Consider the following 24,040-nt stretch of genomic DNA (forward strand, 5'->3'; position numbering starts at 1 on the left):
TTTTTTAAAGATTTTATTTATTTATTTGAGACAGAGAGAATGAGAGACAGAGAGCATGAGAGGGAGGAGGGTCAGAGGGAGAAGCAGACTCCCTGCCGAGCAGGGAGCCCGATGCGGGACTCGATCCCGGGACTCCAGGATCATGACCTGAGCCGAAGGCAGTCGCTTAACCAACTGAGCCACCCAGGCGCCTTATTATTATTATTATCTCTTGTGGCTCTGGGGGTTGATTTGGCTCAGCTGAGTGGTTCTTGAGCAGTTTCAGTCAGAGGGAAGCTCATACCCGAGTCATCCAAAGGCTCTAGTGGGCAGGTTGGTGTCCCACCAGGCTGGCTGGTGTCAAGGATGCCAGCAGACTGTCTACATCTGGCCTCTCCTTGCATGGTTTCTGCTGGGTTCCAAAAGGAAGCATGCATCCCAGGAGGCCCAGTAGGGAGCTGCATTTCTGTGACTTAGCCTTAGAAATCCCAGATTACTACTTCTACTCTATCCTATTGGTCAAGCAAGTCGCCAGGTCCAATCTAGATTCAAGAAGATGGAAATTAGATTTTACTCTTGACATGTGAGCAGCACACTGTATTGGGAGTAGAGGAATGGAAAGTGGCCATTTCTTATCTGTCACTATCACAAGAGGTACACAGAGCACCAAGGTCGGCTAGGTCTCCGCCATTCCAGCACACTGGCCCCTGGAACGAGACTCAGGCATGTTTCTCAGAAACATTGCACATGACTAGGTTATGCACCTGCACAGTGGCTGGTGGGAATTGTTACAACAGTAAGGGCCAAAGGCCTACCAGACTGTTGAAGGCGCATCGATGTGCAGCCACATGTTCCTCCGCAGACACTGATCATCTGTGTATGAATCATCTTTTGAAAGTACCCACAAAGTCAAAAGCATGTTGAGTCCTCTGCCTTCCTTTAAGGAAACACTCAAGACGACCGTGAGGAAGTCAATTTGACTGAAAAGCTTTCTTTACAAAATTGTTGCTTGAAATCATTGACATTTTTATGATTTTATGTTTATAATTTAAGAAATTTGTTTATTCATAATTATACACATTTCCCAAGTACCTGCTTTTCCTTCTAACTTTTTCCTTCTTAAGAGAGCCAGTGTGGATTCTCTGCTGGGTCTTCATGGCCAGATTCTCATTTCTTGCTGCATTTTAGAGGGTCCTGCAGCCGAAAGATGCCCCAGTGGTGAAACCCAGCAGTTAGAACAAATAGTCGCTGGTAAGCTCAGACCTGCACATAACCCCCTCACACTAAAGCAAACAGACTCCCCACGGTCTGAAGCGATTCCTTATAGACAGGGCATTCATTTACCAACTGCAATTGGACTTCGTTCTGAATGAACTTTGCCATGTGCTGTAAACTTTCAGACTGTAAAATTGTTTATATAAAATGCATAACTGCGTACTCTATTTCTTGCTTTTTACATAGCTCACAATGTCTATGCAAATGAGCAGCACAATTCTAAATTTGAGGAAGATCTCCTAAGGGTGAGACCTCACGGGCTTTTTGATATAGGCCGGTTTCTAGAGAGAAGAAGACAAAATGGGTCTGAGCTTCCTAAGGATGACCTATAATTTGGATTTGCTTTGAAACACAGAGGAAATACTGCGGTAAAGATCACAGTGAGCACTGGGCAGGCAGTGCGTCCCGGAGTAGCGACCTCAGAGATGGAACAGTTGAACGGGAAGGCTGCTCGGTGGCCACATCTAATGCTCTGTTGATCCATCTCTCCTTGGGGGCAGAAGAGGAGCGCCAAGGAGGAGGTCAGGCCTACGGAGGTTCTCCCACCTTCTACCTCCCCGAGCTCTACTTCTGAAAGGGGGCCCGCATCCTGTCACAGGTCTCAGTGTTGTCCAGGTAAGGAGCTGTGACTGAGCCCCTACTCCACGGGTTTCTCCATGTGGCTGCATGATGTCCTTTTCCTCAACATGCCACTTTCCTAGTTTCTGTTTTTTGGGGGCAGTTTCTTAGCAAGATCAGATCTGTTTTTCTTTTCTTTTCCTTTCTTTTTTAGGCAGACCAAGTCCAGGGCTATAATTGCTATGAAAGGGCTTACCTCTCCACCTGCCTGCCAAACAAGGCCATCAAAGGGGATGTTAGTGGGACTGGGTAGAGAGTGCAGGATGCGTGCATTCCCCAATTCCCCAGGGGGCCTGTGTCTTCCTCTGTGAGGGGTTTGAGGCCCCTAGTAGGCAGGTCTTCCAGCAGCTTCCACCCACAGAAAGAAGCAGAACCTCAGAGGTTGGGGGAGGTGGGGAAGAGGGGGAAGATGATGAGTTAAAGGAAGGAAGAAGAGCAAGGTGCTCCCTTTTGTCTCCAACAACCATCAGTCTGCCTCAGGGAAGGGACGAAGAAGGAAGTCACACGGAGGGGTTCCTCTCACACAGAAGAGGGGATAGGGCACCCTACATCGATGGACATCTTAAGCTCTGTCAAAGAGCAACACCTCGGGACTTAGTATGGAGAGATTTTTATTCAAAAGGACTCCTGTCAGGTAGGGACAATGGCATCGGGGCTCCCTGTGACCATAAGGTCTGTGAGTGGCTCAGAATCAAACAGAAGAAGGCTTTTCTTCTACAGGGTCGGGGAAGAAACAGGATAAGCAGACTGTTGGGGAGTGGGGGACAGCTGGACAAAGGGAAAAACCTGTTCTGCCAGGAAAAACGACCTACTGTGGTCGGCCAGTTCCCAAGAGAAGCTGACAAGGGGACATGCTCGCTCGGGGTCAGGGACAAGCAGGGTTCAGGGGTCTATGGGAAGGCGTGAAGGCAGATAGCGTCCAAGCCCGACACTCAGGGTGAGCCCCGAGCAGTTGTGGGCCCCCAGTGAGCTCAGGAAGGAAGCAGAGACGTTCGGCTCTGCGGGCCTGGCAGCCCCAGCTGGTCCGGCCCTGGCTTGCATTGATCTCTGGGTCCCTTTGCTGTAAAACATTTGGTATTTCCTGAGACGCGATTCACAGCAGCACACTCTATGATGACCAACACCTTTATGATTCCAGAACTCTTTCTCCTTTTTCCTTTCCTTTTTTTTTTTTTTTGCATTTTTTTTGCATTTTTTAAATCACTTGCACCTAAAAATGATTTCCCCAAGCGAATCATCAGTTGCTACCTCTAACGGCAGGGCACTCAGATCTGTTACCTGCCATCTCATAAAGATCACGTGCCCAGCTTTTAGGGACTTGTATTTATGGCCCAAATCACACAACAATAGCTCATATTCATTGAGAGCCTGCTCTGCGTGAGCGCTGTTCTCCCTGCTTCCCAGGGACCCATGCCATATTTCTCAGGACACGCTGAGGCTAGAGCCACTCGGCTGTTAATCTGACAGAAGAAGGAACTGTGGAGTCCCCGCAGGGTCAGGAGCCTACCTGCGGGTGCACAGATTTTGGGGGAAATCCAGGCACAGGGGATCCAGGGGCTGCCCTAACCACAGTCTCATGTACCCGTTCCCAAACACGTCTACGCCTTCCCAGGCAGTTTGCAAAGTGTCCTTCCTTGCTCACGGGAAATAATTAGGCAAAGGAGTGAGAAGGTCTGAGCACACACCGTTACCACAAGTGGAGAAGCTCGAAGTCACTGTGAGGAGCACCGCCACCCAGGTCCTCAGCCTCTCCTCAGCTCCTCCTCAGGCGTGACTCGCTTCCAGGGAGTCATATGATTATTTTATACCCCACAGGATATACATGGTTAACCTTCTGCATTTGGGCAAATAGGCGTTACTTTTAAGTAGGAAGTGGTAGTTCAGCAATTTGCTTTTGGCCAATTCTGGTCTCTCACTGCTTTTTTCTTAATGGCTATTAGAAATTGCACCTTGTCAAGAGAATCACAGCGGTGACGTGAAGCGTCACCAGGAGGGGTGTAACAGGACAATTCCCGTCGGATCACGGTGTTTCTAAGGTGAGCACGGCCAAGCCCTTCGCTTCTTTCAAACTGTCTTCATTTCTTTGATACCTCGCCTGAGGGGCATCAGGAATTCCAGAACACAGGCCTGGTGAGTATGTTGCACTTGATCAAACAGTCTTGCTTTTGCAAAGACATTGTCTTTCTGGCTTTAGGAACAGGATCGTGCTTTCAAAAATCTCGCTTTTCCTCCAAGTGTGCAGTGAGCGATTTTATCCTAATTGCCTTGCCTTAGAGCGTGGGGGATGGTTTGGGCATTGCTTCTTCCTGTAGTTAAATACCTGCAGGTCAGCGGTCTTGAGTGAAATGCAGTCATTTATTTAACAGAAAAAGTTTGAAGAGCTAAAAACTAAGCTAAGAAATGTTTTGAAACCAATGCAAAATGTGATCTGTGCAATGGAAGATAGTGAGTGGGCATTTTGAGTAGCTGGGGATTGAGTGGGAAGGAGCTTGTAAGGTGTTGTTTAAGAGAAATTGATGGGGTGGAAATTTTTATGAGACTCGGGGCAATACAGAAAAAGCTCTGATAATGTCTGCAAATGCCATAGTGATTAAGAAGTCAGTGTCTCAAGACCACGGAATAATGCATAATGATCTTTGAGAGAGTCTGCCATAGATTCCCCCTGAAGCCAATGCAGTAGCTGAAACAGATTGTGGAGATCAGCACTGTAAAGAGATAAATGCAAGGTCTGCATTAAATCTATTCGTGCAATGATTAAAAGTATGGTTTCTGCAAACAAAAAAGAAAATAAAAAAGTGAGCTTCCAAAGAAGCGAAAAAACCAAAAGAAAAAAAATTACGAACCTATATACAAATCACTGGAAAAAACCTTCTGGCTTCTCTCTTAACCGCTCTTATTCGAAAGCAGAAGGAAGCCAGCCTAGAGTTTCAGCTTGGCTGATGTTTATCTAAAAAAGGATAAAACACTGTGTGCCCATGATTCAAATGAACTGAGAAAACACATTTATTGAATACCTGTAGTTGCAGTATAAGAGATTCTGGTATCAATTAAAAGGTTTGAAAATATATGTATTATCTAAGATCTTGTGAGAATTTACAGTCCTTCAGGAAGACCCTTTGGAGACAAAGTGAATTAGAATGTTAAGAGTGAACGGTCCTCTAGCCTTCCATCTGAAAAATGGGTATAGTGTCTACCTTCAAGGGTTTTTGTTAAAAGAGATAATAGACGTAAAGCAGTGATCCCCGTGTCCAGTATGCAATTATAATTTAATTTATAGCACACGCCCACAGTGCTCTCACACACATGCATGCGTATGCACACATATGAGCACACACCAGTATACAAACATGCACACACAAACACATGCACACACATATCCACAACACACACATGCATGCGTATACACACATAGGCTATTTACACTCATAGTCTTATGCACACAAGTATATGCACACACATGTACACACTCTTCTTTAGTTCTTGTTCTGTATCTTGTGGGCCATCGCCATTTATGAAAGTAAGTACAGATTTAAAATCTGCTTTCATTTAATTTTTAACTGTTAAACTTGTTATAAACTAAGTTAAAATTTTAGCAGTTTTCCTTGCTGATAATATTTTGATGTCTTATTAATGTTTTCCCCACACTTAGTTTTCTTGGGTAGAGTCTGCCCTTGGCCAAAGGACAAGCAGTGGAAGTTGGTGTGTTGGCTGCCCCTTCTGCTTTTCCAGACCTCGTCTCTTCTCTAGGGGCTCCTACTTCCCGTTTGCAGCCCCTCTGCCTGCCGCCACCCACTCCTGGTCCCGACAGAGAGTGACCAGCCTGAGTGTGTGTCAGTTAGCTGGCCCCAGCTAGGACCCTTGCTGCTAAGAACTTGAAATGTTTCCTACCTGCCCCTGGTCAGGTGACTGAGGAACTCCCAAAGCTCTCGGAGTTCGGGGAACAGAGGCAGGGCAGGGTCCTCTGCCCGCAGGGGGCGCGCTTGCCTAGAGGCGGAGTGGAGCGGTGCCCGCTTCCCCTCAACTGTAGCGGGTGCGCTGGTGCCCTTTCCTTGGCTTCCTGCGCTGGCTCTGGTTTTTTTTTTTTTTAAAGATTTTATTTATTTATTTGAGACAGAGCGCATGAGAGGGAGGAGGGTCAGAGGGAGAAGCAGACTCCCTGCCGAGCAGGGAGCCCGATGCGGGATTCGATCCCAGGACTCCAGGATCAAGACCTGAGCCGAAGGCAGTCGCTTAACCAACTGAACCACCTAGGCGCCCAACTGGCTCTGGTTTTTAGGGCATGTAGTACCAGATGTTCTTTTCTTTTTTAAAGATTTATTTAATTATTTGAGAGAGAGAGACAGTGGGGGGAGGAGGAGGGTGAGAGAGAGAGGGAGAATCTCAAGCAGACCCTGTGCTGAGTGTGGAGCTTGACATGGGGCTTGATACCATGACCCTGAGATCGTGACCTGAGCCAAAACCAAGAGTTGGACGCCCAACTGACTGAGCCCCTCAGGCGCTCCTGTTCATTTCGTTTTTGAATGACTTAATGAATTAGCTGTTAGTTTCTGAGACTCTTTTGCATGTGGTATCTAACAAAAATTGTACAGGAAGTCACACTCTCTTATTGCAATAAAAATGTAAGTTAACATTTTAAACGCTATTTTTAAAATGTTACTCTAATTACATAACATTGAATTTTTCTTAAAGTAACACTTTCTTTTTATGGGCAGTAACAAAGTCTTTGAAATGTTAAGACCAAAAAGCAGGGACTAAATGATCATTGACCACGTGCATACATGTAATCTTGGGGTTGAGCACACTTGCTTTTCATTTAGAAGGGTGATATATTTGTATGGCTTCAAACTTTAAATGCAAGAGTCTCATGAGATTTAACTTAGCGTTATATGCCTCTAAAACAGGAAGGGGAGCCCCACGAAGGCATATCTTTCAATGAAAGTTCAGTTCTGAGCATGCTCGCTATGAGAAGGAAGTCACTCAGGGGTTACTTCGAGCGTCTAATTCTGAGGGTGAGTGGGTCTGGGAAGTTGTCATTGCTCAAGCAAGCAGGGCTCTGAAGAGCCATTGATAAGAAACTGCTGTGTCAGTATCCAAGAGGAGGATGGAGTTAGTGGCATTTCCCAAACTTATTAACCACAGAGACATCTCCCCCGCAACCTCCCTCCCTTCTTCCCACCCAGAGCCTTCCTGGAAACCACTTTCAAACGCTGGTCTATCCCAGTGATCTGGTCCCTTGAAGCTGGGATTCCCTCGGGAGCAGCAGTTCCCACACATGAATATGGGGGAGAGTAATGTGGACAGTGTGTGGGACCCAAGAGCTGAGCGGTCAAAGCAGACATCCACAGGACCTACAGCTCTCTTCCGACATCAAATTTTCCCCAGGGAAGCACCAGGCGCGTTCCTGGAGGAGCCCCAGACCTTTAGACGTAGCTCACTGGAAATGGGTTTCAGTAACAAATCAACATGCAGTGTTCTGGAGTGTGTGTGTGAAAACACTGTCACAAAGGTCCCCAGTTTATACCCACTCATCATGCCAATAGGAGATCCCTGGGTGCCTAATTCCCATCCTCCCATGGACAGTGCCCCTAGTCCATAAAATCCCGTTTATATGCAGTCAGGAATGTGGGTATACAGGCATAGTCTGCTTAAAAGCACGTTCAGATGTTTAGATAGGGACACCCAGGTTTCTGTCCCTTGGCAAAGACCATTAGCGTATTTCCAAGGAGGGCTGGTCCAGGTTCACGGTCGCTGGAGCCCCAGCTGAAAGGCAGGAGGTGCAGCCTACTGGTAAGCCTGCCTTTCCAAAGGGCTGTATCTCCAGAAATTCTGATTCAGTGGGTCCAATCCACCTCCCAGCCACCTCATTTTCGGTAAAGACTCACCCACCTGTGCTTGACAGAGGAGCATCTCCTGAGGGGAATCATGCCATTCTTGCGAAACGGTCCAACCGTTCTTCCGATGCTAGGTCACAGTCTGTCTGTGTAACCTCTGCTCGTGGGAGTGTAAGGCTAGACCCTCTTTCACACGACAACCTTGCAGGTTAGTGGATGACTTCATTCCTACCTGACCCGTCATTGTTTTTAGGCTAGGCAACTGGCGCTCACAGGCGTGGTGACTGGTTGCTTCTCGTTGGCCTGGCCGTTGGGCTGCTCACGTTTCCAGTAGCGCAATCAGAATTACCATGGAGTCTGACGGGAGTGGAGTCACTGGACCTATTACCCACCTCATTCTAAACCTTAGAGTTTTACTGATTTGACCTAAAAAACAAATGAATTTTAACAGGATGCATTTAGCGATCACTGTTTTTAGTTTTCTCTTGCTGTCATAACAAAGTCAGCAGCTTCAGCCACACAGACCGAGTACCTTACAGCTCTGTAGGTCAGGGTCCAGGGCAGGTCTGACCAGGCTAGAATGGAGCTGTTGGCAGGGGTGCGTTCCTCTCTGAGGTTCTCAAAAAAGGATCTGTTTCCTTGCTCAATCAAACTGTGGCCAGAATTCAGCTCTTTGTGGCTGTAGGACTGACATCCCCATTCTTCATGTTGGCTGTCAGGGGGGCCGGTCCCAGCTCGCAAAGGCTACCCACCTGCTTGGTCTTCAAAGCAACGATGGACTGAGTCCTCCCATGCTTCGAATCTCTTCTCTTCCCTCTTCCATCTCGGCTGGGAAAGATCCCCACTTTTAAGGACTCAAGAAGCGACATGGGACCCACCTGGATAATCCAGGGTCATCTCCCCATCTCAGGGTTCAAACGCTTCGTCCTTTTTGGCATGGAAAGGCACGTTTCCCCAGGTTCTGGGGACTAGGGCATAGGGATCTCTGGGGCCCTGCTTCTGCTAGCCACACACACTGACCCTGTCTATCAGAACAGTGTGTCTGTTAGGAAGTGTGCAAGCAGTATGTGATCGAGGTGGGAAACTACGACGTAGATGAAAGTCACCTTCCGTTAGACACTTGGCTAGCAGATGCTGTACCTGTCATACAGATTCAATCATCTCTCAGTGAAATTACCATCAGATAAAACTCTTACCTTTGATCCTGCTGCTAAGCTTTCATTTTCTATCTGTGTAATTGACTCTTCAAATCCAAGCACAGAACCCCCTATTTTCCCCACTGAATTTTACCCTATGACATTTGACCTATTGTTTGATTCTGTCCAGAGCTTTTCACATTGATTCTGTCATCCAATATAATAATTCTAGTTTTAGGCATCTTGTCATCTTCAGACCTGATGAGCTTGCCTCCTCTATTTTTGACCCTCACATTCATAGAAATAGCGGGTAGCACAGGGCTGAGGACAGAGCCCAGCATGGTGCCAGTAAAGGTCTTCTACTGGGCAGGCACCCAGCTCATAAACCACCGCCTAGATCATACTTCCACATCTTGAGGACTTACAGATTTCAGATTTAATCACAGATTTGCAGTGTCTACAATGCCTCCCTGCTCTGCAGGCTGGTGACCACGACAAGCAGGCTTGGAGTGTGGGCCCACCCGACTGAGCACTTGGAGCTTCCATCCCGGGCTGCCCCGGAGCCCTTCCTAACATACGTCAGCGTCCTGCCTGGCATCTGCACCAAGGCGCTGACCTTCTCTGTCTCTGCAAACACAGTCTGTTCTCTGGTGGGACTCCACGGGCCTCAGCCACCGGATCTGGGCCTCCTGGTCCCCGCGTCTCACTCAGTGCCATGCCACAGTGGGCCGGACGTGAGACCCCAGGGGCCCGAGGGGGCCGAGGCTCAGGCAGGTGGTGATAGTGGGTGCCTAAGCCAGCAACAGTCGGCACTTTACTCAAAGCAGCCGAGTACCAGGCAAGAAGGCTCCTCACTGCAAAACCAGGTTGAACAGAGTAGTGTTTCTAATCATGTCATCATGATTTCCCCTCAGAAGCCTTGAAACTTCCTCCCAAGGACAATTCAGAACAGTTCGTCCCACAGATTCTCTTCATACTAACTGGTTCTGGGGAAGTGTTCGTATTCCCAGCTGTGGGAGAGACAGTGACTTAGGAAATACTCGAATTTCAAAGATAAGCAAATTACATTTTAAGAATTGGTTGAGCCCGGTGCCTTTAGATGTGATCTTCAAAATAAGACCTGGCAAGAATGGTGGTGATAACAAGGAAATGCTAGAGAGAGAGAGAGAGAGAGAGAGAGAGAAATGAGCTTTAAAAACAAGGTGGGGCAAGCCTTTTGTGTCCAGAAACTTCGCGACTGTGAGTTTGTCAGCTCAGCGAAGAATGGACGTGTCCCCACCCTGGTGGATAAGACAGTACACCCCCTCCCCCGCCCCCCCCCGTTCAGTGAAAAGGTCTTCAAAAATGTCTTCGTGACTTTACCATCTCAATGTTTGGAACAAAGAAGTCCAGAACTTGTTTCTCCAAAAAGGTGACACTTGCTACCCAAGATCTGAGGTAATTTACTTGCACAAACATGTATAGGCTTGCTTATGGGTTGTGGCGGCCCAGATGCCAATCTGTCACCAATACAATTTCCTCAACACAATTCGCATGATTTTTGTGGTGACGATGGTGGTCTGGGCAGGCTGAATCACTTCCAATCACGCTGAGTGGCTGGCATCCACGGAAACATGACAGGTGTTTTTATTGAGAACACTGATTCTTAACCACAGCAGCACTGAATTCACCGCTGTCCAGATTTGTAGATTGTTCACACCAAGCAGGTGCAAACACCCCATGCCCCCCAACCTGGCCTGAGCACCCCGTCCCCTCCAGGGCCGCCCACCCAGCTCCTTGGGTGGACGCCCTCTAGGGAGGCCCTCTGGACGCTGGCCTTCTCCTCGCCGAGAGCCGGCCACTTGTTCTTCTCGGCCTTGCAGGATTGCTGCCGAGTGTTGCGTCCGTTTACCTGACGGCTGCTTGGAGCTGGAGCTGACCTGTGACTCATCCTTGTATCCCCAGCATCATCTTCAACAGAGAGCTCATAAGCCTTTGTTGAACGGAATTGAATTTGAATTCAGAAGACATTATAGGTCATGGTGTGGTTAAAGAAACCATTTCTCTGAAGCAGGGTTCCAGCTGGGGTTCCAGCTGGGGTTCCAGCTGGGCACTGTGTCCACAGCGCACGGGTACGTCCCCTTTTCACAGCTGCTCTGCTGCCCGCTCCCTCATTAGCCACGAGCCTCCGTGTGACCCGAATGTCGTCGTGCCCCACCCCACCGACCCCACCTCACAGGGAGCCCATACGGCCCCCTCAGCTTGCCATGCGGTCCGTCCCCTCAGTCCCTCCAGCAGCCCTGTGGCCCCCGGCTGTGTCTGCCCCTCTTCCCTTCACCTGTCCCCCACGACCCCCAGTCTGTGCTTTCCCTCCTTCAGGGGCTGCCTCAAGTCCTGCCTTGCTCATGAACCTGCACACACCCCTCCGTCCTTGGGGAGGACTCTGACCTTCGGCACCTATTGTCTTAACCAGCACGTTTGTATGGACTGTGTGCAGTTATTTTATTTGCTCTCTCGGTATAATTTACATACAGTGAATGTCACCAACTTGAAGTATCTGAGTCAATGGGTGTGGACAAATGCACATCAACAACACAATCCTGATAGGGAACATTTCCATCACCCCGGAGAGGTCTCTGTGCCCCCTTCAGCCAATGTCTTCTCATCCCTGACCTATGACAATCACGGACTTGATTTCCGTCACTCCTGTTTTGCCTTTTCTAGAAGTTCACGTAAATGGAATAATGCCATGCTTGGTCCTAGATGTCTGGATTCTTTACCCAGCAAAATGCCTTTGCAATTCCCCCCCATGGAGCGGACATCAAGACTTTGTTCCTTTTGGTTGGTGGGCAGTGTTCTGTGATATGGAGATGGTACGACTTACTTGTCTGTTCACCTGCTGATGGAAGCTTCAGTTCTTTCCCATCCAGGACTGTTACGTATAAACCTGCCGTGAACATTCACGTACTAGTCTTTCATTTTCACTTCTCTCGGCTAAATACGTAAGAGTCAGTTGCTGGTTCACATGGTAAGTGCATGTTTAACGTTACATGACATCGCCCCATGGTCTTCTCAAAGTGGCCGTGTGACTTCACATTCCCACCGCTGGGGCCGAGCGCTGGCCAGCTCCCATGTCTCCATCCGCGCCTCCTGTCTTGTCCACCTCTGACTTTCAACAGTCGAGTGGGTGACAAACGGTATCTCATTGCACTTTTAATTTGCATTTCTCTAATGACTAATCCATTGAAAAAGTTTTCTGTGCATAATTGCCACCCATGTATTTCCTTTGGTGAACTCACTTCACATTTTTTGCCTGTTTCTTATCGAGTTGTGTCTTCTTGATGTTGAATTGTAATAGTTCTTTGTATATTCTGGATACAATTCATGATCAGATACAAGTTTACAAAAATTTTTTCTCATTCCATGGTCTGTTTTTACTTTTCTTTTCTTTTTTTTTTAAAGATTTTTATTTATTTATTTAACAGAGATAGAGAGCACAAGTAGGCAGAGCGGCAGACAGAAGGAGAGGGAGGAGAAGCAGGCTCTCCGCCGAGCAGGGATCCCGATGCGGGGCTCGACCCCAGGACTCCGGGATCATGACCTGAGCCAAAGGCAGCCGCTTAACCGACTGAGCCACCCAGGCGCCCCTGTTTTTACTTTTCTGAAGTGTCTTTCAAAAAGCAGAAGTTCTAAATTCTGATCAAGTACAAATTTTTTTAAAAGATTTTATTTGTCAGAGAGAGATAGAGAGAGCATGAGCACAAGCAGTGGGGAGGGGCAGAGGGAGAAGCAGACTCCTTGCTGAGCAGGGAGCCCAACGTGGGGCTTGATCCCAGGACCCTGAGATCGGGACCTGAGCTGAAGCAGACGCTTCACCGACTGAGCCACCCAGGAGCCCCTTAAATTCTGATCAGTTACAATTTATCAATTTTTTATTTAATTTTTTTTTTTTTTACAGTTCATGCCTTTTGCAACTTAGATAAGGAATCTCTACCATTCCCAAGGGCACAAAGATTTTCTCTTCTGTTTTCCTCAGATGTTTTATGGTTTTGGTTCTCACATTTAGATCTATAATTCGTTTTGAGTTATTTTTTTGTTTGTAGCATGAGGTAAAAGAAACGATCAACCTCTTATGTTTTATGGTTTTGGTTCTCACGTTTAGATCTATAATTTGTTTTGAGTTATTTTTTTGTTTGTAGCATGAGGTAAAGAAACGATCAAACTCTTATGCATGAAGTTGTCTTAGTACCATTTATTGAAAAGACTGTTATTTCCCTCTTTAATTACCTTAGCACCCTTGTTAAGAATCAGTTGGCTATTGATGTATGGGTCTATTTCTGGACTCTATTCTGGTCCATTGATTTCTGTATCTATCCCTTTACCAATACCATGTTGTCATGATTCCTGTGTCTTCATAGTATATCTTGAAATCGGGTAGTATGACTCTTACAATTCTGTCCTCTTTTCAAAATGGTTCTGGCTCTTCTAAATCCCTTGGATTTCTATATAAATTTCAGGATCAGGCTGTCAGTTTCTTCCAAAACCCTGCCACCATTTTGATTTGGATTATGTTGTATCTGTAGATCAGTTTGGAGAGAACCAACATCTTAATATTGGATTGTTTAATCTGGAACCTGATACACTTCTCCTTTAACTTAGATCTTAATTTCTTTCAGCAATGTCTTATAGTTTTCAACATGGAAATCTTGTATTGATTTTTAAGATGAAGTCATAAGTATTTTATTTCATGTTTTTTGATGCTATTATAATTTTTTTCCAGTCTCAATTGCCAAATATTCCAGATATTGCTAGGGCATAGAATCACAATTGATTTGTGTATGTTAACCCTCATCAGTGTATTTTTCATTTTATGTGTTCTGTATTTCATCTATAGAACATTTATTTAGGTCTTTTTTATATTTTTTGTCATTTTCTTCATCGTATGGGTGCTTACCTCTACTTTCTTGAGCATCTGGAGCATACTGATAGTAATTACCAGGGCAGGTTTTTCAGTTGTCTCTGTCATTCTTGTTTCTTCATGTCATTATGGGCCATATTTTCTTGTTTCTTCAAAAGTATGTGTCATGGTCAATGTGAGAGGCTGTAACAGATTTCCACAGACAGGGTAGCTTGAACAGGACACATTTATTTCTCACAGTTCTGGAGGCTGGGAAGTCCAAGGTCCAGGTGCCAGCAGACCCAGTGTCTGGTGAGGACCCCCTGGTTCAGTCTTCTTGTCCTCAGGAGGCGTGGAGCAGAGAGGAAGCAAGCTCTCTGTGTCTCTTCTTATGAGAACACTAATCCCATTCATGAGAGGAAGCGCCACCTCTAAATGCCACCGCCTTGGAGATTAGGCTTCAGCATATGAATTTTGGGGAGATACAAACATTCAGCCTCCAATGGTCTAGACATTTTTGTTTGGATGCCTGACATGAATTTTACATGGCTGAAGGCTAGAATTCGTTGCGTGCCTTTAAACAATTTGGGACTTTGTTCTGGGATGTAGTTATGTTATTGGAATCAGATGGGTCATCTGAGACTGTCTTTCAAACTTTGTTGTGGCAGGTCCAGAGTAGTGTTTAAAGTAGGATTATTTTATTTTATTTTATTTTTTTATTTTTATTTATTTATTTTTTTAAAGATTTTATTTATTTATTTGACAGAGAGAGACACAGCGAGAGAGGGAACACAAGCAGGGGGAGTGGGAGAGGGAGAAGCAGGCTTCCCGCGGAGCGAGGAGCCCGATGTGGGGCTCGATCCCAGGACCCTGGGATCATGACCTGAGCTGAAGGCAGTCGCTTAACCAACTGAGCCACCCAGGCGCCCCTAAAGTAGGATTATTTTAGGTGCATTACTCCTCAAACGGTATTGTTCTGAGGATGCTGTCCCATGCCCTGTGACTTAGAAGGTGCTGCTATGCCTTCTGTGGGAAAGAATTATTTTAGCCCGCGAGGGATCTGAGGATTTCTCTGCCTCTCCTTTCTCGAAATGTTCTTGCATTGCTTCCTCTCAAGGATGCCTCTCTGCGGTTCTCCTTTCTCTGTGTGTAGCTCCCTCCTCTCCCATACCTCGTCTTGCCCTGACCTTCCAGAACCCTGATCCCTGTGTCCTCAGTGAGGTCCCCATTCCCTGTTCAGGTTGTCCGCATGCTCTGCAGTTGGAAACTGCTTCCTTGGAAGCTGGGGGCTTCCCAGAGCTCAGGTCATAGCTCACTTCACCTGTTCTCTTCTGGTCAGGGACTTTACTCTTGTGACATCTGTTGCCCAATGTCTGAAAACTGTTAACATATTTTACAGGTTTTTCTGGTTGTTTAATGCAGAAGAGTACATTTGGTTTCTGTGAATCCATCATGGCTAGAACCGTAAATCTTGTAGTCCTGTTTGATTGACATGTTTCATTTGATAATCGGCTTGATATTTTTATCTCCTCATATGCTTTTGCAACATCAAGGCTTTGTGTTGTGGCTTTTCTGCATGCCCTAAAGCCCTCAGTGAGAATGCACAGCTGCAGGTCACTGCAGAAGTGCACAGGTGACCACCCCCCCTGCCCCCAGTGTCATGTCCAGAGCAATTGCTGAGAGGCAGCAAAGACTCGCTCTCCAAGTGATGGCTCCAGGCATTAGGGAGGAAATGAGGTTGGGGCCACCTGATCTGTGACTGTGTAATCAACACAACTGAGAATCAAGTGATATGAGAAGTATGTTCAGAAAATCCTCAGGGTGAGCTTTGTGTAATACTGACTTCCTCCCAAAAATGTCGGGCATCAATATTGACCGTGTAGGTGAGGACTGATGAACTTCTTGAGCTGGCCCCATTCATCATCCCCTGGGCATTCCCAGCACATCACCTGCTCCGTAGAGCTTGGTTGGTAACAGTCACCTTGAACCAGAGGGGTCGGCCACACTGCTGCTGCACAGCTCAGTACTCGCTATTCCTTTCCACCTGCTCGCCTTCTTTGCCATCCCTTTGCCTGCCCCACGCCCGTTCTCCAAGGACCGAGGGGGCCTGTCCACCGAGCCATCCTGAACCACACTAACCTTGACCTTTCTTCCCCCAGCCTGGTTTCCGACGATTATGATGTGTCTGCCCGAGCAGATTGGTGCTTGTTAACTCTAGTGCACGCTGACAATATCTGTGTCTTGTAGGAAGTATATATATACGTTCCTACCGCCTTTCAAGCCAGAGAAACTGATTCAGCATATCTTGAGAATGACTCCCACGCTCAAACTTTAAAAAATTCTACAAGAGATTCTCACATGCCCAGCTGGGTGAAAAAAACTGAATCATACTGTAAGCTATAAATCATAAGTATTCTAGACACACTTACAGTTCTGTGGATTTTGTTCAGTGGAACCCTGTTGAGTGTCATTAAATATGCATTTTGCACCAAGATTTCTGTGCAGATCAGAACCTGTGGTTTTGCTGGTATCTCCCTTCTTTATACCATAGATCAAGGATTGACAAATTGTAGCCATGGCAACCAAGTCTGGCTGAGCCCATTCATGTGTGAAGTTGTCTCCTGTTGGTCTGAAGCTGCCAGGGCAGATTCCAGTCGTTGGGACAGAGACTGTAGGACCTGCAGAACCTAAAATACTTACTGTCTGGTCTTTTGCAGAAAGAGGCTGCAGACCGTTGTTCTAAATGAATATTTTCCTGCAAAATAGCACTCCGTGCACCCTTTGTGTCCAAGTGAAATGGAATGCTAGTAACATAATTCTCGGCTCCAGAATACTTGTCTCAATCACAGTGTATTTGCTTTCTTTCCTCCTTAGATTCACTCCCCACCTGTTACCTCTGCTGGTGAACCAGAGGGGTTGAACGTCCATCCCCTTCTGTACCAGGCCTGCCATTTCTGCCAAGAACAAGCACCACAATGAGTGGGGTAAGCATCTATTTTATTTCAGCTAGGAGTGTAATTTTGGTCAGCTGTGGCTACCTGCAGATTGCACTACAACTAACTCTACCTTTGTTCACTTTCCAGGAAGCAATGAATCTCAGCACTGTCTTAAGCTTCAGTGAGGACTATTTTGGGTTGGGTAATATTTCAGATTATTCATTTGATGATGACACCTTACTGTGTTCCTTGCAAGAGGTCAGAAAATTCTCTGGGCTCTTTGTGCCCATGGCTTACTCCCTGATATGTGTCTTTGGCCTTTTGGGCAACATTTTGGTGGTGGCCACCTTTGCTTTTTATAAGAAAACCAAGTCCATGACAGACGTTTATCTCTTGAATATGGCCATTGCCGACATCCTGTTCGTCCTCACCCTCCCGTTCTGGGCTGTTAGCCACGCCACGGGTGAGTGGATTTTCAGCAATGCCATATGCAAGCTGATGAGGGGCATCTACGCCGTCAACTTCAACTGCGGGATGCTGCTCCTGGCCTGCATCAGCATGGACCGCTACATCGCCATTGTGCAGGCCACCAAGTCGTTCCGGCTGCGGTCCAGAACCCTGGCGCACCGCAGGACGATCTGCTTGGTTGTATGGGTGCTGTCGGCGCTCATCTCCAGCTGGACGTTCGTGTTCAACCAGAAGTACAGCGTGCAGGGCAGCGATGTGTGCGAGCCCCGCTACCACGAGGGCTCCAACCCCATCAAGTGGAAGCTGCTGATGCTGGGGCTTCAGCTCTTCTTCGGCTTCTTCATCCCGCTGGTGTTTATGATCTTCTGCTACATGTTCATCGTCAAAACCCTACTGCAGGCCCAGAACTCCAAGCGGCACAAGGCCATCCGCGTGATTATTGCGGTGGTGCTGGTGTTTCTGGCCTGCCAGATCCCCCACAACATGGTGCTCCTGGTGACGGCCGTGCAGCTGGGCAGGATGAACCGCTCCTGCCATGGCCAGAAGCTGCTGGGCTACAGCACCAACATCACCGAGGTCCTGGCCTTCCTGCACTGCTGTCTCAACCCTGTGCTCTACGCCTTCATTGGGCAGAAGTTTAGGAGCTACTTTCTGAAGATCGTGAAGGATCTGTGGTGTGTGCGACGGAGGCAGAAGGCGCCGGGCTTCTCCTGCTCCAGGCTGTACTCGGAAACCTTCACCTCCAGGCAGAACAGCGAGACCGTGGACAACGAGAACGCGTCGTCCTTCACCATGTGACTGGCCTGGAGCGGGCGGTGCCCGGGGGCTCGGGGACGGTGGACGTGCCCTCGGGAGCACTGTCCTCTTGCAGCCCCGAGCCCCCAGGGTACCCTACAGCTGGCGTTCCCCAAAGCAGGCCCCGGGGAATGCGGAATCCGAGCCAACCGTGCACAAGCGTGGATGTTTTTAGGAATATTCGTGAAGCAGCTCTAGAGCACGGTTTCTCCTGATCACAGCAAAACGCACAGGGTTTGGAAAACCAAGATGGAAAAAAATCACTTAAGAGCCCTCGCACAACTCATTTCAGGCAGAAGGTGAAACATTTCACCTGAGCTGGAAAAGTGGCGTGGGGAGATGGACAGCGGCTGGATACGCACTGGTGTTGATTATCACCACGGATAAGGCAGATCAGGTGGCAACAGGCCATCCGGAAAGTGTATGTTTGCTTTATTTCCCCAAGAAAACGTTCTCTGCAGTCGGTAATTCTCCCAAAATCTGGTAGAGTTCCATGAAGCCGCATAGGAACAGCATACATTCAGCACACAGAGGGGCTTAGTAACTATTTGTTATACAAATCGGAGTGGACGTGGGGTTATAGCGCAATTGAGAGCGTAAGGTGTTTAAATTATCTTCTTTTAAAAAATGCAAGGAAGCTTCCCCGAGACAACACAGAAAGAGCTTTTGTCCCACGTCCAGAAACAGAAGCAGCACAGAGAGGACCCTTGTGCCAAGGGGTTGGCAAGGAGGGTCGGCAAGGAGCCGGGATCCTTCTCTTCCGCTGCTGACTTTAAGGTGGTTTTACCCAAAGTCTGAGGTTGATCATGGAATCCAACTTCTAGCTTCTAGAAAGTTCCTAGAACTCAAGCTTTGAGAGTGCTTTGTAAACATATGAACACAAGTAGAAAAAATAAAACCACATTACAAAAATGCAGGCATGTATTAGAAGGTACTGATGTGAATTACAAAGATACTGACATGTATAATCCTGAGAAATCTGTTCTTGAAACTTTCTATTGTTCTTGTAAGCTTAACCTGCGTCTCTATATGAAATTCAAAGTGATAGCTTAGGATTCAAAGTCTGTATGTTTCAAACATAGTTTTGGCTTTGCAAAATAAAGCTGAATCAGTGCTCTGACTCGGAGACAGAGGTGTTCAGAGGTTGCGCATCCTTCCAGCTTATGAGCGTTGGACTCTCCAGCACTCAAAACACAGGGGCTGTTACTCAGACGCTCCTTGTAGGATCGCCGATGCGCCGAGAGAATCTGTGGAGATAAGTTTGTGTTTCTAAGCAGGCACGGAAACTGCTCGCTTATTGTGGCACAGCTGGAAATCAGCTCTTCTGTATAATTTGAATTTTCAGATAAATGAAGCTTACTTCTTTATGCAATAACCCATTTAATTTCATACTGAATAAAAGTGTTTCCGAAATACAATACATAACTTTATTTTGTTCAATATCATCGTTTCTTGCTGCCTTGAGCATCAGAACAGGCACATCTGTACTGCTTGGTGCAGCAATGCATCGACGACCTCTGGAGACACAGAACCGCATGGATTTTGACCCTTTATTAAGGGGCTCTGGATTCTTCTTTAATAGTTCTGGTATCTTTTTTTCATTGGTTTCCCCAAATCTCCTCCCACTGACAGGCTCTGGCTGGACCTTACATGTGTCTGCCGTTAACCGTCCTCTTCCCCTTTGCAAACACCATTCTACTATGGTTGAGGAACCAGCTCTCTGCTCTGGTCAGAGCTGTCTTCCTAGGGGCAGTGACTTAGGACTTGCCAGTTTGTTATTAGTAAATTGCTTGTATACACATGCTTACATTTATTACATACGCACATGTGTGTTTACATATGATCACAACTATTTGTGCTGACCAGAAGACAATTTCTCTTGGTTCCTGTTACAAAGTAGTTGACCAATTATTTCTAGATAAATGAGATTTTACTATACTTTGTAAATCTCAAACGAAGGTGAAAATTCAGGCACTGTATCACCTTGCAAATGACAAACCTACATGACAGGTGTTTAAGCATCACCTTGCAGACTGCATTCTTATTTGCTTCTGAACAAATAAGCTAGTTTTAAAATGAGGCCAGAAAAGTACAATATTTTCAAATCCCTTTAAGATTTTTGAGAATGTGTGCAAATTCCAGGGACTCTGGAGGTGTAGGCACAGAGAATCTGGTCTAAATGACTACGGAGTTTATGCTAAGAGTATACCAGTGCGTTATTTGGGAAGGCGCCGTAACGAGATATCCCAGACCCAGCAGCTTGCACCACAGACATTCACTGTCTCGCAGTCCTGGAGGCTAGAAGTCTGAGGTCCAGGTGTGGGCAGGTGTGTGCAGGTGTGGGCAGGTGTGGCCTCTCTCCCGGGTGTGCAGACATCCACCTTCTGCCTGTGCCTCACTGGGTCTTCCCTCTCGGTAAAGGCCCTCTCTCCAAATACAGTCCCAGGCTGAGGAACTGAAGGCCAGGACACAAGCACGTGAATTTGGGGGACACAATCCAGCCCATAACCATGTTTTCTGCAGGTGGAGCAACTTTTCATATTAAAGTTAATTTCAAATACTTGAGAGTTCTTTTCCAGGTAGTTTCCTCCTTTCTAATAAGGGGTGTTCCAAATATCCATTTCCACCCCAGCTTCTCAGATTTTCAGAGGCGCATCCCCACGGAATGAAGGTGAGAAAAGACAGCGGCCGTCTGGGCTCAGACTGCACCTGCCACTGAATCTGTGCAGTAACCGAGGCCCAACACCCACCCACCCACCCACCGGGGCGACACGTCCTCCGAGCAAGGCTCGGCGCCATGATTCTAGAGGCCAGTCTGCTACCCTGGGTCCCAGCCTCGGGCTCCGCAGCAGTGCGGTGCAAATTTCCCCAAACCCACCTCCTCCGGGCATGCGGCGTCGGGGGGCAGCTGTGGTAGCAGAAGGTGGGGGTGGCAGTGCCGTGGGACCCTATTCTGCCCCCCGTGTGTTTAAGCAGGGCGCTCCTGCTGCTGAGGGCAGGTGGCCTCTGTTGTGGTGACCCAGTTCTGGGAGCACCTCAGGTCCTCCCTCACGACGCCAGGAAGAGCGATGATGTTCCACGTTTACTGTTAGACTAGTGGGTTGTCCTGCCCCCCCAAAGTCCAACTGCTATGACTAGTCTACACTCGGCTCGTGGCCCTACAGGGACCCTGACATGCATGCTGTCTTGTGCTCAGAGATTTCACAGCCCGGAGGCTGCAGCATGCCCAGCTCAGGACGATCTGCTGTGACTGGCTTTCACATTTCAGGATTCAGACATACACCTGTGACTCGGCTGCCGACTGCCAGCTTGCATTCTTATGTTTTCCTTGGTTGCATTTGCTAATATAATACTTTTTCTAATGTTTTATTGAGGGGATTCCATAAGATGGCTGGAGGCAAGAGCTGTATCTTCCTAATCCCTTGGTTGATTTCTCTTTTGACTCCAGGTAGACAGTCCAAGATGATCAGTACGATGCTATTGTCCTCAACTCCAGGCCGTCTTCTTGGTGCAAGAGCGCTGCGCTAGCTCCCTCCATCACATTTCCGTCCCAGCCAACAGAAAGAGGAAAAGGGGAAAGCAGGTGTCAGGTGGCCTGGTCTTTAACGGGACAACCTGTAAGTTGTGGGAATGGCTTCTTCCAACCTATTGGCCTTTGCTTAGCTACGGGGTTACAAGCAGGTGGACGAAAGCTGGGGAAAACTCCTAAAGTCCTCCACTGGCTGTCCGCGTGTCCACGTCCCTGTAAAAACAGTGAACACACAGTAATTCTGTCACTATGTGAGATGGGAGCAGGGATGCCAGGAAAAGGACCTTCAGGGGGAGCAAGGACAAGTGGACCGGGTGGGTCCCTTGAAAAAGGAAGGAACAGAGGCCGTGCCTCTTAAGGAAACAGGTGGAGCCATGCAGGAGTGTGAGCGCAGGGAGAGGCGGGGTCTCAGCTGGGGCCCCAGCGGAGGGTGATGGAGGCGGCCGGGAGGCCCAGCCCAGCAGCTTCCCCCACCATATCCCAAGGAGGAGCCCCCGGGGAATCCGCGCTGCTCAGTCCACAGTTTCAGAGCACCGGGTTTCGAAAGAGCGTTACTGTTTTAATAAGGAATTTTCATTCCTCTGCCTCCTTTTGAGAGATTACCTGGGTTCTTGAGTTCAACGTGACACTTCGCGATCCTTTTCCTGAGCCGGGCCTGCGGGCAGGCGCACCTGCGGCAGACAACGGCACCAGGGCCATGGCAGGGCTGGGGCCCGCTCCTCGGCGGGGCGCTGCCGCCCCCTGGTGGCCGCATGCGGCGCCTGCAGCTGTGGGAACGTCCGCCGGGGTTTCAGGCAGGGGCCGCGAGCCTGCGTGTGCAAGCGCTTTAAAGTTTACGCCCAAAAACAAATGTACGAAGTGAAAAAAAAGGAACTGCCCCCAGATCTTCTCTCTGTTGGCACTGAGATGCTTCTGATTTCAGCGTGGTGTATTTTCTATTTGTACTCTATCTTACATATCACTATAATAATACAATATTTGATTTATATTGTGTATATATGTGGACACATATTAGCACTTGCTGAATAATTGTTTTGTTTTGTGTTTTGATGGATGATGTTGGAAACAAGGTGGACACTGAAGGACGTTCTCCGGTGAAAGGTCCTGACTCTGTAAGACACACGCACACTGGAAGCCGCCCCCCCTTCCCTTGCTTGCACCCAAAGTAACAAAGTAGCTCTGAGATATGTGAGAGGATGTAAAGCTTTAAAAAAACAGGGGGATATACTTTCTGGTTTAGGGAATAAACAAAAGGAAAAGTAACAAAATGGACAATGAAGAATCTATGAGTTAAAATGTCAGTTCTAACAGGAGAGAGGCATATAATAAAAAAGGAGATTCTAGATAACCTAATGTCACCTTCTGAATGGAGAGATACAAAAATAAACTAAGTGCCCTCAGATTTTGTATTTTTACTGGGAGAAGGTTTATTTCTAATGAATAAATCTATTTTACAGAAAAAACCAAATATACAATATGAATAGAATCTTCTACTATATCCTCCAGAATCAGTAGAAAATCCTTATAATAATTACTAAGTTTAAATCTGATTGCAGTATTGCTGCCACTCATTTTTTAAATTGCCTTTAATATTCATGTAATAGTAGATTGGCTCTCTTTTTTTTGCCACGTGACTACCTATATTTTGGTTTTCAGGTTTCTCCTTGTTTGTTTTGGTCATAGTGTATGCATATGTATTTACAAATGTATATATGTTTTATGAATGATTTAGAAAATATATTATCTATATATACATTAAATTATATATTTTAGGACACTTTTAGGGTATTCTAAAGTACTAAGGATAGGTGTTTTTTTTTAAAAGAAGAGATATAATCTCCTACTCACCAGAAATTTATTCTAAAATTCTAAAACTAAACACTCATTTTGTTAGCTTTCTAAATTCTGGGTATACCTGGTTTGTTTCCCCCTAATTATTAGGACAACAGAGGAGTAGAGTGGTATTTGGGTGAGTCAGCATGCATGGAGAATCTCACTGCGGCTTCTGATCTGTGCAGTGTGGTGGGAGATGTATGGGGGTCCTCCCTGGAGACCCCATGTCAAAGTGCCAAGGAGGGGGGCACTCAGGAGCCTAGCCTCACTTTTGGGAAGAGCCTCTTAACAGAGCCGTTCCTCAGTCATGTGGGGAAGGTCACGCAGAGGCCACCACTGGATCTGGGAGCAGGGGCTCTGGGGTCCCAACTATGGACACGTGCATGACCTTGGTAGCTATGTCATCAGCTCTTGGGCCCTTCACATCGAAGTTCTCGGCTGGCCACAGGTGATCTATCACTGTGCCATAGACACCACTCACCGCACTGCCTTCAGCCAGGTGACTGTTCTAGCCAGTGACACTGGGTACCAGTGTGCGCGTCCTCCTGGCTGACCTGGGAGCCAGCAGAATTCCCACTGGTCAGTCCACTCCCTGGCGCTCCAGTGTGAACTAGACATTAACTATGTTGGAGCCAACCTGCCTTTTATTGTTCCTATTACAGGGCTGAGCCTGTCCAAGCCGTGCATCGCCTGGGCCTGGCAGTCCTCCTGCTGCAAAGGATGCATCCCACCCCACAGCCTCCACCTTCCTCCCAGGCTCTCCT

The 24,040-nt window shown here is 47.3% G+C and overlaps 1 protein-coding gene across 2 annotated transcripts; it reads left to right on the plus strand.

Annotated features, from left to right (window-relative positions):
* Positions 1-279: 279 nt before the first annotated feature.
* CCR6 (C-C motif chemokine receptor 6) lies at positions 280-19,332 on the plus strand. Of its 2 annotated transcripts, none has more exons than XM_081829308.1 (4): positions 280-1,869; positions 3,813-3,908; positions 16,590-16,699; positions 16,799-19,332. In XM_081829308.1, exons 3-4 carry the CDS (start codon positions 16,691-16,693, stop codon positions 17,915-17,917), a joined length of 1,128 nt encoding a protein of 375 aa, XP_081685434.1. In that variant the 5' UTR covers positions 280-1,869; positions 3,813-3,908; positions 16,590-16,690; the 3' UTR covers positions 17,918-19,332. The 2 variants fall into 2 exon arrangements, with proteins under 2 accessions (XP_081685434.1, XP_081685435.1); XM_081829309.1 differs by lacking the exon at positions 280-1,869 and adding an exon at positions 2,305-2,506.
* Positions 19,333-24,040: the final 4,708 nt, after the last annotated feature.

Source organism: Leptonychotes weddellii, chromosome 8, assembly GCF_054177405.1.
Source record: "Leptonychotes weddellii isolate Sample4059 chromosome 8, ASM5417740v2, whole genome shotgun sequence".
NCBI classification, from domain to species: Eukaryota; Metazoa; Chordata; class Mammalia; order Carnivora; family Phocidae; genus Leptonychotes; species Leptonychotes weddellii.